The sequence below is a fragment of the Rattus norvegicus genome, chromosome 16, assembly GCF_036323735.1.
Source record: "Rattus norvegicus strain BN/NHsdMcwi chromosome 16, GRCr8, whole genome shotgun sequence".
In the NCBI taxonomy this organism is placed as follows: Eukaryota; Metazoa; Chordata; class Mammalia; order Rodentia; family Muridae; genus Rattus; species Rattus norvegicus.
Window position 1 is genome coordinate 81,609,053 of NC_086034.1, and position 18,102 is coordinate 81,627,154.

An 18,102-nucleotide genomic window follows, 5' to 3' on the forward strand; every position below is an offset into this window, starting at 1 on the left:
CATCCTCAGAGTGTGCTGGTGTCTTCTTGGAGAGGTCTCTTGCTATTGGATGGGGCAGGCATCTGCTAGGGAAAGCGTTGTTATGAGATTTTTCTCCCCAAAGCTGAACTTAGAGTGCTTGGTTCCTCAGGTGTTTGGGTTGCATGGCTGACGGTTGGCTGGACCGGATGGTGCTAAAAATATTTGTGTTTTCTCAGAGGGTCTGCTGGATAGTTTTATCTAATTGAACACAAGCCAGAGTTATCAGGAAGTAGGGAACCAACTGAGAAAATGCCTCCATAAGATTGGGCTGTAGGGCATTGTCTTAATTAGTGATTGATGGGGGTGGGCTGGTCCTTTGTGGGCAGTATTACACATGGGCTGGTGGTCCTAGAAGGCTGACTGAGTGAGCCACGGGAAGCCAGCCAGTGAGCAGCACCCTTCCATGGCCTCTGCATCAGCGCCTGCCTTCAGGTTCCTGCCCTGCTTGAGTTTCTGTCCTGACTTCCTTCGATAATGAACAGTTATATGGAAGTGTCAGACAAATAAACCCTTTCCACTCCAACTTGTATTTTTGGTCATGGTGTTTTGTTACAGCAATAGAAACTCAAACTAAGACAAGATACTGTGTGGCAATGCTCAGGGGTTACCAAATTCCACACAACAGAGAGATTCTGTCCTTTCTCTGGGCCCAGCAAGTGCCTCGCACTCTCTTTGGAACCATATACTAGTCGTAGCCTGTTCACTGCTGGCTGGAAGGAGGGTGCATGCAGCTGGTGCAAGATCAGACCCATGTGTGGGTCACGGTCTCCTTTGTAGGAGAAAGCCTGGGCAGGTGTGGTCTCCCTTCCAAGGATGTTGGCTCAGAATTCCAAGAAGCTTCTCTTCCCTCTGCAGAGGGTTTGGCTGTCTATGTGAGAGATTGGAGAATTCTTTTATATTCTGTATTATCTTATTTTTGAATCGAGGGTAATGCATGATTTACCAACCAGAGACTATAGGCTTCAGACTCACAGAGAGGTCTTACACAGCAAAGGCAGGAGCCTGGTGGCCATCAATGCCCAGTGGCCAGTGGGGATGCTCCCTTAGACCGGCAAGCAGGGATGAAAGAACAGCTGTAACTTCCTCCGCCCAGTGCGATGTATTTACTTTCTCTCCTTATTTTTAGAGACTGGTTCTCGACTGCTTCAGTCTCTGAGGCCCTTATTACCACGGGTCCTAGCAGACACACCTGGCGTGGCTCCAGTCCTGTGAGCCGCTCTACAGATGTCCTGTGGCCACGCTGGCCCTGCTCCAGTTGCCTCCCTCATGCCAAGATCTGTGACTGCTCCTGCTCAGGTCACACAGCTTCTTGCTGGAGCTGGCGTAGGCACGGGTTGGGGAGACTTCTGGTCCTTTTGATCAAAGTGTTTGAAAAATCACTTGAATGCTGAGAGAATGGGGATCAGTTAGAGAAGAGGGGACCCCACATGTGCCACTTATGTGTCTTCCTGCCTTCTTTAAACTGAATCTTTTAACAAGGCCCGGCCTTTGAGGGCTAAAGGTGGGATCAGTGCAAAGCCCATTAGAGCGCTCGGTAGTTAGGAACAGGAATAAGATCGAGAAGTTAGTGTGTGTGTTTGTGTGCCTCTGTGCATGCAGATTTATATGTATGGATGTAAATACATGTGTGGATGCACATCCACACATTCAATTATTTGTGTGTGTCAGTGGAGGTGCGCATGCGTGTACACTCACACATATATGCATTTGTAGATGTGCTCACGTGTGTGTCTGCACTGTGTGTACCCATGTGCATTCTAACATATATGTGTGTGCATGCTTGTGTTGACTGCAGTGCTTCTTTTACTCACTCTGCCCAGGAAGCCTTAGTGGTTAACTCTCATCAAGTGAAAGGAAGACACCTTGGCCACTCTCTCCCGTCAGGGTTCAGCTGCTCATCATTAAAGAGAAGTCACACCTACCTCCTTGCTTCTCCTCTGTGAGACCGTTCACCACCGGTCAGACAATGTTTGTGGCCTCATTGTGTTTCATTATACTTGACCTTTGGCTGCCTGCACAGGGGTCTCACCATACCTTCCCCAACCCTTGGTGCCCAGGAACATCTCTCTGAGAACCAGCACAGACACCATATGCAAATACCTTCTCTTGACACCCTGTGGGTGACCAGAAACACTTCCAGGTAGAAACTTTTGGACCTTAGGGTGATCAGTACATAGGAATACACAATGCTGCACTTGCTGGCTGTGAGTTTATAGCCACTGTGGGCACAATGAGCTGAGCCATAGACAGTGGGGTGTGCAGGCACGACTGACTGACTTTGACTCCTTTGGGTGTATATCTAGAACTGGGCTACCTGGGTCTTACTGCAGTTCTAGCTTTAGTTTTGGGATGGATTTCTATTGACTCCCAAAGAGTCTAAACTTGTTAACATTCCCATCAGTGGTCTACAAGGGGTCCTTTCCTCTGACTTCCTCAGGAGGATGTGTTGTTTTCTTCTACATTTTTGTTATTATTTTTATTGTTGGAAATAGTTTCATAAATTGAAGGTCAAGACAATATTATGTTCATAGTTTACGTTGGGAACAAAAATATTTACCCCTACATTTGTGATCAACAAAGTAACTACTTTCTTAACAAGTATAGTATTTAAGCTAAATTGACCAATTATAAACAACAGAACAACAAAAGCATCATTTCTACAGTACTTCTTAAACTAATTATAAACTCCTTAAAATAGCAATTAAGTATTCTGAACCAACATAATAGCACACACACCCATACACATACACACACACACACACACACAGACAGACACACACACACACACACACACACACACACCAGCAATTTGTCTATTAGAAGAAGACACAAACAAACAACTCATTCCACATCTGTCTTCCTTTTTCTTAACCTCAGTGAGAATTGTCAACAAGCTTTTAAGAGTACATAATTGAAACACAGTAATTGGCACACCTTCCCCATTGAAACATACTGATCTTAATTTTAGCAGAGCAATTAAAATGTAATCTTAATTTCATTTTGACCTGCCATTCCTTGACGGTGGAAGGTGTTGTAATTTTTCATATATTGATCAGCCATTTGTATTTCTTCTTTTGATTACGATTAAATTATTCATTCATGTTTGTATTTAAGTTTCTGAGTTCTTTATATATTGTGGACATCAGCCCTTTAGATGAATAATTGACAAACACTTCTACCAATGTCCAGGTTGCGTCTTACTGTTTCCTGGGCTGTCAAGAGGGTTTCTGTTTGAAGTGATACCACTTGCCATTTTTATTTTTTTACTCTATCTTAAGGGACTAGAGTTCAACCCAGAAAGGGTTTGTCTATCCTTTGAAGCATTTCTTCTAATAGCGTCAGAGTTTCAGGTCTTCCGTTAAGGTCCTCGATGCCTGTTGGGTTCGTTTACAACAGTACGGGGGCAGGGCTGGAGTCCTCTCCATGGAGCTCCATTTGTTTTGGGGATCTTTGTCAAAAAGCCAGGTGACTCTGTATGTGCAGGTTTCTTTATGGGTCCTTGATATTATTTCATGGGTTCCTGTATATGTTTTATGCAGTGCTCTGTTGCCTTTGTCTTTGTTCCAGTAATACAGTCTGACGTCGAGTGTTATGACAGCCTCACATTGCTCTTTCTCCTTAAGACTGTTCAGGCTACTCGGTCTTTTGTGCTTCTGGAGAAACTTTAGAATTAATTATTTTATTAACATTTTTACTCCAGTTTTGAAGGGGGTTGTCTTAAATCTATAGATGCTTTTCAATAACAAGCCATTTTTACATACGCTATTCTTATCCATGAACATGAGGGATTTTCCACATTATGGTGTGGTCTTCACTTCAATATTACTTCTTCATTGCTTTATAAATTTTCTTTATAGATGTTCTTCTTGTATTCCTAGGATATTTTTGTCCTGTTTATGAGGGTTTGTTATAAATGGATTGTTTTCCTGATATCTTTCTCATCAAACTGGTTGTTAGTGCACTGAAAGAGTATTTGATGTGTTTCATTTTAATTTGCTGAAGGCTTTTACCCTCCAAATATCATATGTAAAGATCTCTTGGAGGAGTCTTCATGATCTTTTATGTATACAACCATCCCATCTGCAAAAAGGGACAATTTTAATCTTTCCATTCCCATTTTTATCCCATTTTCCCTGCCTCATCCCTGTGGCTAGCATTTCAAGCACTATATTGCACAAGAGTGAAGACAGTGCACAAACATCCCTCTGCCTTGAGAGGAAATGCTTTCAATTATCCCCATGTAAGATATGTAACAAGTTTATGATGTACTCCCCTTTAATATATTTAATTTTGGTTATTCTATTCTGAGACTTCAGCGTGTTCATCATTGAAGGGATGTTAAATTTTGACAAAGGCATTTTTACAATCTACAGAGATGATCATGTGGTTTTTGATCTTGATTCCACTTGATACTGTGTTTACTGACGTTCTTTGTTGAAGCACCCTTGCGTTCCTCGAACAAGTCCAATTTGACCACAATGTATAATGTGTTGAATGATCTATTTTTCAACTGAAAAGTAAAAATGTAAATATTAAAAACCTTCAAAGATGTCTTTGCATTCAGTTTGCTAGTATCTTATTAAAATGTGGCATCTATATTTACAAGGACACTACTTTTTGTTTATGTGTTTACGTAGTTTTGAAATTGCACTAATCGTGGCTTCACAGGATAGGTTTGGAATCGCTTCAGCCCTTTACTCCGTGCTCTTGTTTTATACTACAGGCTGCTGGCTGGTCTGTTTCTCTTCATTAGAAAACGGAGATCGTGAATCTACTATAGGTGTGTCCCAAACTGGGAAGACAACTCACTGAGTGAAGTGCTTGCCTTACAACCATGAGGGTCTGGGTCTGGATCCTCACCTAAGAGCCAGGCATGCAGCTACACACTTGTTACCCTGGCATTGGTCTTAGGATCTGAGTCATGTGGATCATAGGCCGGTGGTGGGGTGACAGCGAAGTTTCGGCCTAGTCAGTTGAGCTGAGACGAAAAGATCTAGGTTCAGTGAGAGTTCCTGTCTCATAAAAAGGTGATACACACACACACACACACACACACACACGCACACACACACACACACACTTATCCCTCTCATTTTGTAATATTTGTTTCCTAATACCCATTTGCTTCTCCAGTTTCCTAGGAAGCATTTCCCTTTCTATGTAGCCTCCTGCTGTTTTCCGTTTTCTTTGCAGTGTCCCTTTAAAGATTTTCTGCAGTGCTAGCATAGTGCTCGTGGATTCCTTTAGCTCCTGTTTATTATAGAATGTCTCCATTTCTCCTTTCATTTGAAAACCAGCTTTAGTGGATGCAGTAATCTAGGTCGGCAGTTAAATATTTTAGGTCCTGAGGAAAACCATCCCATGCCCTCCTGGCTTTTAAAATTTTAAAGGAGAAAAACCTGTTGTTGATCTGATGCGTCTGTCTTTATATCTCATGCTCTGGTTGCCTTAATCTTTAGGTTTACCAATTTTGCCTAATTATTTCTAGCCAATATCTGCCTGTGGAGACTAGCTTCTCCTACGTTAGAGAAGGCCAGTGGCGAACAGTGAGACTCAGAGGGCAGACACTAGTTTTCACCCGTCATCCTCTGATGTGGCTGAAACATATAGACCTTGTTTTTGTGATCTCCCCATGGCTCAGACTGTGTCCCTGGACCAACTTATGCACCGCCACTGGGTCACTGAGAGGTCAAGAAACATGTTCCGCGAAGGCGCAAAATTTCAGTATTTGAATTCTAGGCACACACTATCCAGGTTCAGACCCCCTTGAGAACCCATACTCAGAATCCGAATTTTGAGTTTTTTACCATAAAATGTTAAAAACGGCCATGCATTTGTCCAGTTAATTTTCAGGATGTACTAGACCTTGATGAGGGCTCTTCATGCACAAAAATTGTATTAAGGGATTTGCATTCAGACATTTCAGAATTATCAGTAAATCATTGTCTTGGCTTAGACCAGTTACTATGCTACCTGCTTTGAATAAGCTGAGGGTGTTCCCTGTTGGTTCCCTGTTGGTTCAGGCTGCTGCAAATTGTGGCTTCCTTTATGAGTGGGTGGGATTCACAGTACAAGTCAAGGGTTTGGAACCTGGGGTTCAGTGTCCTCTGCTAGGCTTTAACTGGGGAAGCTTCAGGAGATGGTACAGAGACACACTGTGTTCACTCCTAAAGCATGCCCACCCCACCACCAGGTACTCAGCTAGCTGACTCACTCTGCATGGTAGTTTGAATAGGTTTGGTGCCCACCGACTTCTATGTTTGAATGGTGGCCCACAGGGAGTGGCACTATTAGGAGGTGAATCCTTGTTGGAGTGTGTCACTATGGAGGCAGGATTTTTGAAGTCTCATATACATGTTTAAGCTATGCCCAGGTGGAATCCAGTTCCCTTCTGCTGCCTTTGGATCGCAATGTAGAAATCTCGGTTCCTCCAGCACCAAGTCTGCCTACATGATGGCATGCTTCCCACCATGATGGACTGAAGCTCTGAACCTGCAAGCCAGCCCCAATTAAATGTTGTCCGTCATAAGACTTGCCTTGGTCATGGTGTCTCTTCATAGCGGTAAAACCCTAACTAAGGCACTCTGCTAAGGTGAACTTCAGTGTTTAACTGGGAGGGTCTCCTCTTTGGAAGCTGTGCAAAAGAAATGAGTTGAGTCATGTTGTCGTGGTGGGTTATAACACTCATGAGTTATTTCAAAGTCTTCTACTTTTTTGTTTGAAGTGTTGGCATTGAGCTCAGACTCCTCTCCTCGGATGTCACTGAGTTTGCGGGATGAGCAGGTGACCTCAGGTCCAGGTGTCTCCTCTACTACCTCTCCTGGGAAGCAGGTGAGATAGGCAGAGGGGACCACAGGTCTCTGCCTTTCCTCAGATTCAGACAACTCTGATCCCAAGGGCCTTCTAAAGATGGCGAGTTAGTCTAATCAGTGCGACCACTAGCTGGTTGACCGGTGTTCATTGTATGTTACATATTCATGTTTTTTTATACTTTCATAAAACTTGGAGAGCAGTGTTTCTCTTCTCAGTTCCTAACGAGGTTTGGGGGCTCACATTTGTTCATATATCATATTCGTTATCTCAAACTGCAAGTTCTCATTTCCAAGGAAACTGGTTTCTTACTAAGGAAATTTACTTTTGGGTTTCACAATGAAAGTGCACATGCTTCTGTCATGGGGCGGGTTTTAAGCTGAACTAACGGCCTCAGGAAACACTGAGAGATTTAAGCATGTCAGCTCACAGAGGCACGTCACACGGATTTAGCATGGAAACATATGTATTGCAGGCATGTTGGTGCTGTGTTCTTTTTCCCCATGCATACTTTTTAATTAAATTAGATAACACCCGATTCAATACCAGGTGGCAAATGGAGTGAATGTTGTTTATATGCTGGACACCAGAGGAAATGGGAACCAGAAGATCCCACATGGTTTCTCTTGGCTCAGAACTAGAATAACCATTGGACAAATCCCTTGTCTTCTACACTGCAGTCTCCTGACTTATGGGTAGCAGACACTTGCTATATTCACAGGCTTACCTAGGACAGAACACGCTGACCCAGGGTCCCGGGATGATACAAGGTATTCAGAAGCACTGAGGACCTTCTCATCTCTGCCACCTCCTTCAGGGAAGCACAGACACATCAAAGCTGGTATCATCCCCCGGACTCTAATCCACGACAGAGCATCTGCTGCTTTTCTTTCCCCAAAACTATAGTTTCCAGGAAGTCAAGGATTTGGCAGCTAACCCTAACTTCCTCTTCCTGTAGAGACACTTCCTTAGGTCTGGAGTTCACTCTCCCTACGCACAGATAGCATCCTGCACATCACTAAGCAGGCCCTCACTCTCAGGAAAGGCCCGCTCAGTTCCATTTGTTTCCACCCAGAGGACAAATACCTTGCACAAATCTGGACTTAGTTTTGAACACTCCCACCACTGTAGCCCACTGATGACTTGTACACAAAGCAAAGCCCTAGTCACAGAGGCTATTCCAGATAGAAAAATGCATGTGGCATTTTTTTCAGATGGTGCAGTTTGCAAAGGGCCTCAGTCGTCACTGGATTCATGTTCTCTGATGACGTTGATCTAGGCAGGTGCCTGTTGGCAGCATACTGAGCCACCGTCCCTGTACCGTGCTCCACATTTCCTTCCTGCAGCTCTGCTCAAAGATATTGCTGGTGACGCTACGCAGTCACAGTGCCACAGTGGTAGTAGAGATGGTGACAACGAGCCATCCCTTGTCCAAAGGTCCACGTGCCTTTCTATTTATTTATTTAGTATGCGTGGCCATCGTGGTGGTCAAGCTACAAACTGCGGGAGTCGGTGAGCATTCCTTGCTTCATTTGAAAGGGCATAGAGCCAGGTGCAGGAAACACACTTCTACCTATATAGTTCAGGAGGTCTGGCCAGCACTCAAAAATACAGACAGAGGTACCTATGCCTGGTGTTCATATCTGAGATTAACACTCAAGTGAGTCCCAGGGACATATGAGAAAGGAGAAGTCAGCGTCAGGCAGAGAGCACTTGACATGCTAACCAGGCTGACTTGCAAGTCTAGGAGGGAAGGGGCGCCCTGGGGCAGGCACTGTCTGGTGTTATGGTCTTGTCTTTTACTGACAGTTCCCTTGGAAATGAGAACTTGCAGTTTATGCTAACTAATGCTCCATGTGAAGAAAGGTGAACCCCAAAACCTAGTTAGGAACCGAAGAGAAAAACAACACTCTCCGTGTTTTATTAAAGTGTAATGAAACAAATAAATCACAAATCAGAGATCTGTAATACCTGGCACCTTGTGGGCCGACCACATTCCACAAGAATGTGCAGCTTTTTAGTAGAAGCATCCGGCTCTCTCCTTTCTGGAAGGCTCCAGGAGAACCACATATGAACTTTGTTATTCTGTACTTTGCAAGAGCCCGGGGTTGAAAACAGCATCTGGCTGGTGTGCCCAAGGAGTCCTGACTCATCTCTCCCTCTTGGCCTCTCCCTTCTGTCATCTACCTCCAGGGCCTGGTGAGCCTATAAGCCACCTGCTCCAGCACTGGTCATGACATGACCTCCTGCACACCATAGCCCTGGGTGGTCTCTCCTGAGCCCTTCAGAAGGTGAACCCAGCAGCTGGTGCCACACCGTACCCGGCCTTATTTTGTCCTGAACTCAGTTTTGAGTGCTCCCCGGTGGAACCGTGAGATGACTTACCTACTGTGACTGCGGGTACGTAAGTACAGCTCTTGCGTCCCCAGATCAAGCCACTGCCCACAGGAGACCCTTCCCACTCAGATCCAGCTCCGATTGCCTAGCTATCAGCACGGGCTTAGTAGCTTTCAGAAAGCCACCCCCCATTCCTGCAACTGTCTTTGTTGCCTTCTTGTACCTTCCTGGGCCCTCAGCTCTAGCTTGGTTTCTGGACACGTTGCCTTGCTTTCCCAGCCTCGGCTACATACTCTTTCCTTACACGCCCTCTGTTGCACTGGGCTGCCAGTCTTCATCCTTTATACCGTCACACTTACTCCATAACTGAGGCATTCGGGAAGGTGCCAATAAGGGTCCTAAGTGGCAAAGGGAGTCCCAAGCAACATCCTGGCCAGGGTCTAGGCTTGGTACAGCTGGAAACTGACACTTGAGAGCAGAGCGCCAGTCCATGAACACCGCACCCCTTTGACCTCCAGGAGCCCTCAGTATCCCTGGCTCTAAATTCTATGCTGATTGTTTGCATAGGAACGAAAATTTAAATTGGAATTATGACTATGATGGCTCATGTCTGTCATGCCAGCACTTGGGAGGTTGAGATAGAAGGATTACTGTAAGTTTGAGGGTAGCCTGGGCTACGCAGCAAGAATCACCTTCTTAAAATTGAGTTGAAAAATTAAACATTAAACTAAAATAGAATAATGAAAATAAGTTCTCTTGAATTATCCAACGGGACTACTGGAGGTTGGCTTCTCAGTCCTCTTCCACAGTATTTGACAATTTTGCCCCGTATCACACATGGAGGAGGGACAGTCTCAGGATGGCTTCTGCAATCCTATTGGTCTAGCGACCAGGGAGCTATAGAATAAAAGCACTTAGAGGGTGAGGAAAAGAGGCAGAGCTGTGAGGCAGAACTCAGCTGCTGAGCCAGAGGCTAAGTGGGGGCCCTAAAGACGGTGGTCGTCTTCCCGACAGAAGAATGCCATTCTATGACACCATTTCCACGGACTCTAGAAACTAAGTGAAAGAACACGTGTGAGCATTTAAAAATGTTACAAAGCTATGTGGGTGCTGTCTTTGTTACTATGATCAAAAACCCTGTTAATAGCAACTCACAGAAAGAATACTTTATTTTGGCTCTTAGGTCAAGTTACAGTCAATACTGGTGAGGAAGTCAAGGTAGCAGGGAGTGGGGTTGGAGCAGCCGGTCATATAGCATCCCTGATCAGGGAAGAGACAGTGATACTTATCTATTCTTGTGCTGCTTCACCCCTTTCTCCGCTCACACAGTCCAGGAACCCATCTGGGGAATGGTGCTGCCCACTGTGGGCGGATTTTCTCAAGTCAATTAACCCAAGATAACATCCCAGAGGCCATCTCTTAGGGAATCCTAGATTTCGTCAACTTGACAGTTAATGCTGCCCATCACAGATACCTGTCCCTGCTTATAAAAGAACACTGATACAGACATCTGGAAGGGTGTTCTCATTACACAGGAAAGCATCCTCATCTCTGTGGGATTCTCTTGCACTCAGTATGACATATTAAGGTGAAGCTGTGTAAGGTCACATCGTCTGGAGAAGCCCTTTTCTCTATTCCCCTGTGTGTGGTGGGCATCTGGAGGTACAAGGCAGATGCCGAGAGTCATTGATTCTGTGTCCATCTTAGATGAGACACATAATGAGACAGTCTTTCAATCAAAACCAGAGCTTGCCAGTAGCGCGCTTTTCTAAACAGTTGGCTCTGGGGAATCTCCTGTTTCTGCCTTCTAGGGTTAGATTTACAGGCAGACCATCATACCCTCCCAATATTTACACGTATTCTGGGTATCGAAACTCCAGTCCCCACACCTAGGGAGTAAGCCTTTAACCAATGAGCCACCTACTCAGCCCCGAAGATTCCACAGTGTATATGTTTGCCTGTGTATAGGGTCTTGAGCAGGAGGTGTTATATTAATGTATTTTAAAGTTGCAATGTAAGAAAGCGACCCCCACCTCCGCCACCTTGGGGTTAGGTCTCATATATAGGATTTCCCCACATTTCCCCCCATTTAACTTTGCAAATAACCTATCCATGCAAACAATAAATGTTCACCACGCTCCACATAAATGTGAACAAATGACGAGCCCTTTACAGTTCAACCTAACATCTCAGAAAATGAAGAAACAAGGCCTTTAGAACCAGAGTCACCTGCTGCATGATGGGGGATGGCTCCAGATTCCCAAGAATATCCAGAAAGAATATTCAAGCTTGAAATAGGACGTGCCATGTAATCGCCAAGCATGGAGTTGCTCTGTGCACTGTTTACAGGGAAATGACAAGGAGCCTGCACATGCTCGGAAGAAATGCTTTTCAAATGCTCTCCAGCTGTGGTTGCCTGGTTCCACACGCGAGGAAGTCCAACTATAACATCGTATAAAGTAAGCGGAACCCTCACACCAATTACTGAGAGGTCAGCTTAATACCCGACAGTATATTAGTTAATTTTCATATTGTCTTGAAAAACATGTCACAAAGGCAACTTAAGGAAGGAAGGATTTATTTATTTGGGCTCACAGTTTGAAGGGACCATCCATCACAGCGGGGAAAGCGCTACAAGAGCGTAAGGCAGCTGCTCCCATCAAACCCTCAGCCAGGAGTCAGAGAGCTGCTGCTCAGAGCTCTCTCTTTGTCTTCCTTTTTATTTGGTCTTGGATTCTGGGACAATGCAGTCTGATAGTCACACTCAGACGCGTGCCTCCTCCAGCATCCCAGATCCAGTCAAGCTAGACAGGGAAGATGAACCATCAAAGAGCATTTTCCCTAGACATGGGTTTCCTGGGGAAGAGCAAGTTTCTTCCTTCATCGTGGCCACTGGGAATGAGCCCCATTAATCCTTGCTACCAATACTGGAGGTAAATGCTGTAGACACCTTTATCTTCCCAGGCCCTGCAGCTCTCATGATAGGATGTTATGCCATACGGGAGCACCAGGGAGTTCAGATGCTCTCAAATGCTTCCATTTATTCAGACACTTATTCAGACAAGGGTACACTATGATTTCTAGAAACCACCCTTTACTAATGTAACACATAAGAAGATATTAGGTTCTTTTTTCATTTGATTAGAGTCTTCTTGCTTGGAATTATCTCATGGCAGGTCTCTCAAGAACTCTGGGTGCATTTTATTATCATGTGGGCTGGGTGACCCAGCATAATACTCCTGGGTATCCCTCCGAAGGAAATACAATACTGTTCACAATAGTCAAGAAATAGAAATAACCTAGTACCCATCAATAGACGAGAGAACCAATAAAATGTGATACATATCCACAGTGGAACAGTATTCGGCCTTGACAAAGACAGGAGTCCTGCCATTAGTGGCCTCATAGAATAGCCAGAGGATCATGTAAACTAAACTAAACCAGGCATAGAAAAAAATGTGGAACCTTCAAGCTTGGTCTTGGGGAGTTGAGGGAAGAACGTGGCCACCGGGGGCTGGGTAGAGAGTAGGGAGGTGCTGGTGGAAGACAATTCATCATCTTGATAGTAACTATAGCAACGCACTGTATATAAGATTAGTTCTTAATTTCCTCACAACAGAAAACATCCTCACAACAGAAAACACGCAAATATGTGAGGTGATAGGTGAATGGTCTTGATTTAATCATCATTCAACTTAAGTGTATATTGATAGTCACATCCTATGCTATAATGTATACAATTCCAGTTTTCAATGCTCACTTAAGAAAGCAGGGACAATAACAAGCAATGCAAAAACAAACACAGGTTTCCCTTCAGCAGTAAGGACAAGTAGGGGATCTCTAGAGATTCCAAGCGCCGGGCATTGCCCATCAGAGGCAGCAGGGCACCAGTTTCGGGAGTTCCCAGCTGTGGTATCTTAGGCAGGTTTCTGTCATTACGATAGAACACCATGAGCAAAGGCAACCTGTGAAGGCAGTGGTTTGTCTTATATTCCTGTGTCACAGTCCAACATGGAGGAAGTCAGGGCAGGGCTTCAAAGCAGGGATCTGACACAGAAGGCATGGAGGAACGTTGCTCACTGGCTTGCTTTCCCCATGGGTGGCTAAGCCCAAGAGTGTCTTATACAGCTCAGGCCCAGCTGCCCATGGGTGACAGTACTCACAGCAATCATTTGTCATTAGTCATTAATCAAGAAGATGCACCACCTCTAACTTGCATACAGAGAATCTTATAGTCATTTTCTCAAACAAACAACAAACAAACCATCAAAACAAAAAGCCAACTCAGCAGCACAAGTGAGCCCCTGTCAACTCGACATGCACACTTATCACTTACTAAACCACAATCTTCCCTTTCTGATCTATCTATCCATAATATTTTATACTACTATCGCAATATAAAACAAATTCTTTTAATAATCCCATAATCTCCAAAAATTCAAACACTTAAAAATATTTCTCTAAAATATCCCAAGTCTTTCAACTGTGGGCTCTCGTAAAATCAAAACCAAGTTAAACCAGTTCTTCCTCTAGAAGGGAGAATGAGCACAGAGCTGCAATCAAATTAAAAAAAAAAAAAGGCAAAATCCACAGTGCAAAAAGCTCAATGCTTGGCATATGGGATCCACTCTGGATCATCTGGGCTCCCAAGGGCCTGGGCAATTCCACTTCTCAAGTTCTGCAAACCACAGCACACACAGCTTGTCTCCAGGCTCAAGCAGGCTACATTCCACACCTGCTGCTTTCTTTGGAAGGCATCACATGGTATTAGCATCTCCAAATGCTGGGCCCTCCAGCGTAACTGGTCCTTACCTTCACCAGCAGCCTCTCTGGACCTCTCTTCAGAGACTCTGACCCTGACACATGGTACCAGGCCTCAACTTCTCTCCAAGACCTTTTCGATCCTGCAACTTCTTCCGCAACTGAGGCTACACCCTTTCCAACGGCTATCTTACCACTAGTAACAAGCCTCGGTTACTCTGCATGACCCCTCCATGGACCAGCATTACCTGGGAAACTCACACACATTACTAAATTGGGCTGCCAACATGTGGTAAATTCGTGGCCACTTCTGGACCATAGCTTTTATGTGCTGATTCCGAGGAAACACTTACCAGAAGAATTCACCTCAACAATGCTTGTATTTCCTTAATCACAGCTGATTCCTTAGCCTTAGCTGACCACTATCAATTGTTCCCAAAACCCCAAAGGTTTCACTTAAGTAATTATGGACTCTTTCTAATCACAGCCAATTCTTCAGCCTCAACTGAGCAGAATCAGATTCTTAATCCAAAATATTTAACAGTCTCAACAGTGTATTTAGGGGCCTCTCACACTGCTCTTGGATATTTTGCAAGACAGGCCTCCATTAACTATACTTTTGCATCATATTATACATTCTTCCAATAACCTATTGTGGTCTGAACACTCAATAGCTTTTCTAGCATAAAGTACCAACGTCCTTCTACAATCCTGTTGTCTGTCATGGCAATATCTCACAAACACAGTACCAATTTCTGCCTTAGTTAGGTTTCTTGGTTGGGTGATTGGTATGATAGAGCACCATGACCAAAAGCAACCTGGGGAGGACTTATCTGGCTTACACTTCCACAAGACAGCCCACCGTAGAAGGACGTCAAGATGGGAAGGAACTTTAGTAGGAACCTAGAAGCAAGGACTGTAGAAGCCATAGAGGGATGCTGCTTATGGGCTTGATGAGGAGGCTTGCTCAGGCTGCTATCTTAGACAACCCGAGAGCACCAGTCTGGGGTAAGACTGCCTGCGGTGAGCTGGGCTCTTCCACATCAACCATTATCAAGAACACAGCTTACAGACTCACCCGCACACAGTCTGAGGGAGGCATTTCCACAAATGAGGTTCATCTTCCCAAAATAACTTTAACTTCTGTCAAGTTGACAAAGCCTTGCCAGCACACACAGTGACAGAAGCTGGTTGTGGTTAGGCTCTGGTGCTTCAAGGAGGCTTCCCTGAGCATTTGCTTCTGCCTCAGAGCCAACCACAGTTACACAGGCACACTCCAAGTATGTATTCCTCCTCTTCCAGATGTCCAGAGAGGCTGCTGGTGCTTTTCCTAAACTTAGGACCCCTGCCCTTCACCCCACTTCACACAGGAACCCAGAGAGCACCTGGAAATCAGGAATCACCACACCCTGCTGTTTCTTGGTACCCGAAGTTTCCAGAACTGACTGCTCCTTTTTATTCTTATAATGACCTTATCCCCGAACAGCAGGCTGGAGTTTCAGGACAGCGAGCGTTGGCTTGCCACGTGGTACAGCCATACCACAGTGCACGCATGACTAGAGCAGCGGAAGCACAGGGTAAGAGATGTTGGCAAACTGTGCTTCTATAGTTCTGTGCCCAGCAGCTCAACCAGAGACAGCGACATGGCCCTTGATGGATAAACAGAGGAGCATGGTATGGTTCAGACACTGTGGGATAGTACCCAGCTCTAAATATGAAATCCTACCATGTTCCAACACAGAATAACCTAGAAGACCTCATGCTCAGTGAAATAAACCAGTCACTGGAAGACAAACTCATTAAAGAGCTCAGTGTAGGCGGATCCATAGAAACAGAGAATAGGATGTTGGGGGCTGTTGGAGGGGCACAGCTTCTATTAGGAGCAAGTGGTGAGCTCTGTAGACACACGGGTGTATCAGTTGTTGCACGCCGTGAGTGTACCAAGCCCTAAACTCTACAGTGACAATAGGAAGAATGGTTAATTCTGTTCCCTCTCTGACATCATGACGTGCAGGCCAAATCTGTGCACCACTCTTAGTAGGACAACAACCCCGGCTACAGCCCCTCAACGTCACTCTCTGTAACTCAGGGATAAGCTAGCCCTCCGCAGCCAAGGCAAGCCCCAGCTCCTGGCTTCCCTGAGATAATATCCTTTCTAGGTTCTTGCACTAAGACCAGGGCTCTCGATGTTCTGCATCCATACCTGTCCCTGGAGGCCAATGCACCGAGTCACAAGCTCCTGCTGCCTGGGGAACAGGCCCTTGGGGGGAAATTCCCACCTGCGTTGTCTGTCATGGGGGAAGAATGGAACCGCTACCACAACTGCTACCACAATTGCTCCTTTTGGTCTCAATGAGAAAAACTAAGTGTGAGTCTGGAGCCCCTAGCTGGTGCGAGCTCCCACACTGTTGCGGACTTAGGCAACCATTCTGTAAGCTTAAAGTTGAAGAGCAAGCTGTTTCAGAACCTGGAGGGGACAGAGCTTTCTTTGAAATAAGCCATAGCCCATGCAAAGAGGGCTCCTTGAGTATCCAGTGTTACTTATGCCAGTCAGATGAGCAACATGGTCCTTGCGTGTGGTGGCCTGAAGAAAACTAAGGAGAAGTCCCCATTGAAAGATTTGCCTAGGTTGGGTATGGTGGCTCAAGTCTGTATGTAAATCCAAGCACTGTGGAGGCTGGGTTAGGAGGACTGTGTATGCTTGAGGCCAGCCTAGGCTGTAGCATAAAACTGTCTCAAGCAAACAAAAAGAAGCAAGCAGGGGCTTACCCCATGACCTGTCTGTGCATTGTAAGTCTGTGGCCTGGTGTCATTCAGAGAACACCTGACCCCGAAGTGGAGTATGCAATAGAACGGAGCCCAGAGCCACACTGAGGTTCCCCATCTGATTAATGTTTGATGTTGGATTTACTCAACTCTCTGCATCTCTGGCTGTGGCGGTTGCCCTCATGAGTAGAACTCCCTGCTAACTGACCAACAGCCCTAAGTGGCACCAACCCTTTGTGTCAGGAGTGGCATCAAATGATAGTCCCAGGGGAGACCGATCTGAGCACTCGGGGGAGGGGAGGTGATACATGTTCTCCAACAGGCTCCTGATGAACCAGCATCTACCTCAGCCTGCACTGTGCTGGCCCAAGGCATCAACCACTTCCAGTAGAGACTGGGGCTGCTGGCCTCCTTTGAGCCTGGGGTGGGTGAAGGGGGTTTGTCTACACATGGTTTCTGCAGTCTTATGTCTTTAACCCATCAACATGTGGGTCCGGGAAGCCCTTTTCTCACAAGGGATTCTCGAGATTTTACTGTTTGTGTAAGAGCATCAGCACAGCCTCTCTAGTCCCACTGCCACCACATTCCGGGCGTGCTTAACAAGTTTACTGTGAGTTTCCCAGTGATGGGGTGAGATGGAGGTTGTGGGACCCTGAGCAGTCAGTCAGTGCACCCCCACCCTCTGTCAGCCACTTCACTTTACCTATGTCCTCTTCTGCCGGGCCCGGGAAGCTGAGGCCCGGCTGGGCCAAGTCTCCTCCTTCCTCCTCTGCAAGACACAAGAGAAAGACAAGCTTACTACAGTTCCGGTGAAGTTGCTGCCATTACCCGTGACACCTTGACAGACACAGAGACACATTTCCGTTTCTTCCCATGGCGGTGCTCAAAGCTCGGTGTCTTGTATGGATAACCTTAGAGCAGCTGTAACATTCTGTGACAGCCCCAAGACCCCACGTGTGGCCCACTCCTCTCTGAGGTTCCCTGCAGAACATTTGCAAACACATCTTAACTTCCCTATATGCCCCTGGGCATATTTTATCTCCTTAGCATCAGTATAGGCTGCTGAGATGTCCTGACCATTGTTGGCCTGACCTCCTTGACTAGTCAAGTCCTAATGAGTGTGAGTCACCCCAAAAGAGAAACCCCCAACTCCAGTGATTACAATTGTACCCACATCCCATTCTTGCATGTTCACTCTGCGATGGTTGCTTTAATGCTTAATGTAAGTTCATTCTGGGTGGATTTGTCATGGGCATCAACTTCTCCTTTTGTGAGAGGCCAGCCCAGGTCCTCACACTCACTTTTAGTTGCTTTCTCTGGCTTGTGAAGCAGAGACACTGCTGTCTTAGCATGATCATGGCATGTGTCATTTCAGCTCTCTTCCCTGCGTGTCTGCAGACAGAGTGG

At 45.6% G+C, this 18,102-nt stretch overlaps 1 protein-coding gene across 5 annotated transcripts in view; it reads right to left on the reverse strand.

Annotated features, from left to right (window-relative positions):
* Positions 1 to 18,102, reverse strand: part of Dlgap2 (DLG associated protein 2) — a 709,635-nt gene that overhangs the window by 119,994 nt on the left and 571,539 nt on the right. For all 5 annotated transcript variants that reach the window (XM_039094154.2, XM_039094157.2, XM_039094156.2 and 2 more), the window contains one exon: positions 17,399 to 17,464. In XM_039094154.2, coding sequence (XP_038950082.1) covers positions 17,399 to 17,464 — 66 coding nt within the window. The remainder of the gene's footprint in view (positions 1 to 17,398; positions 17,465 to 18,102) is intronic.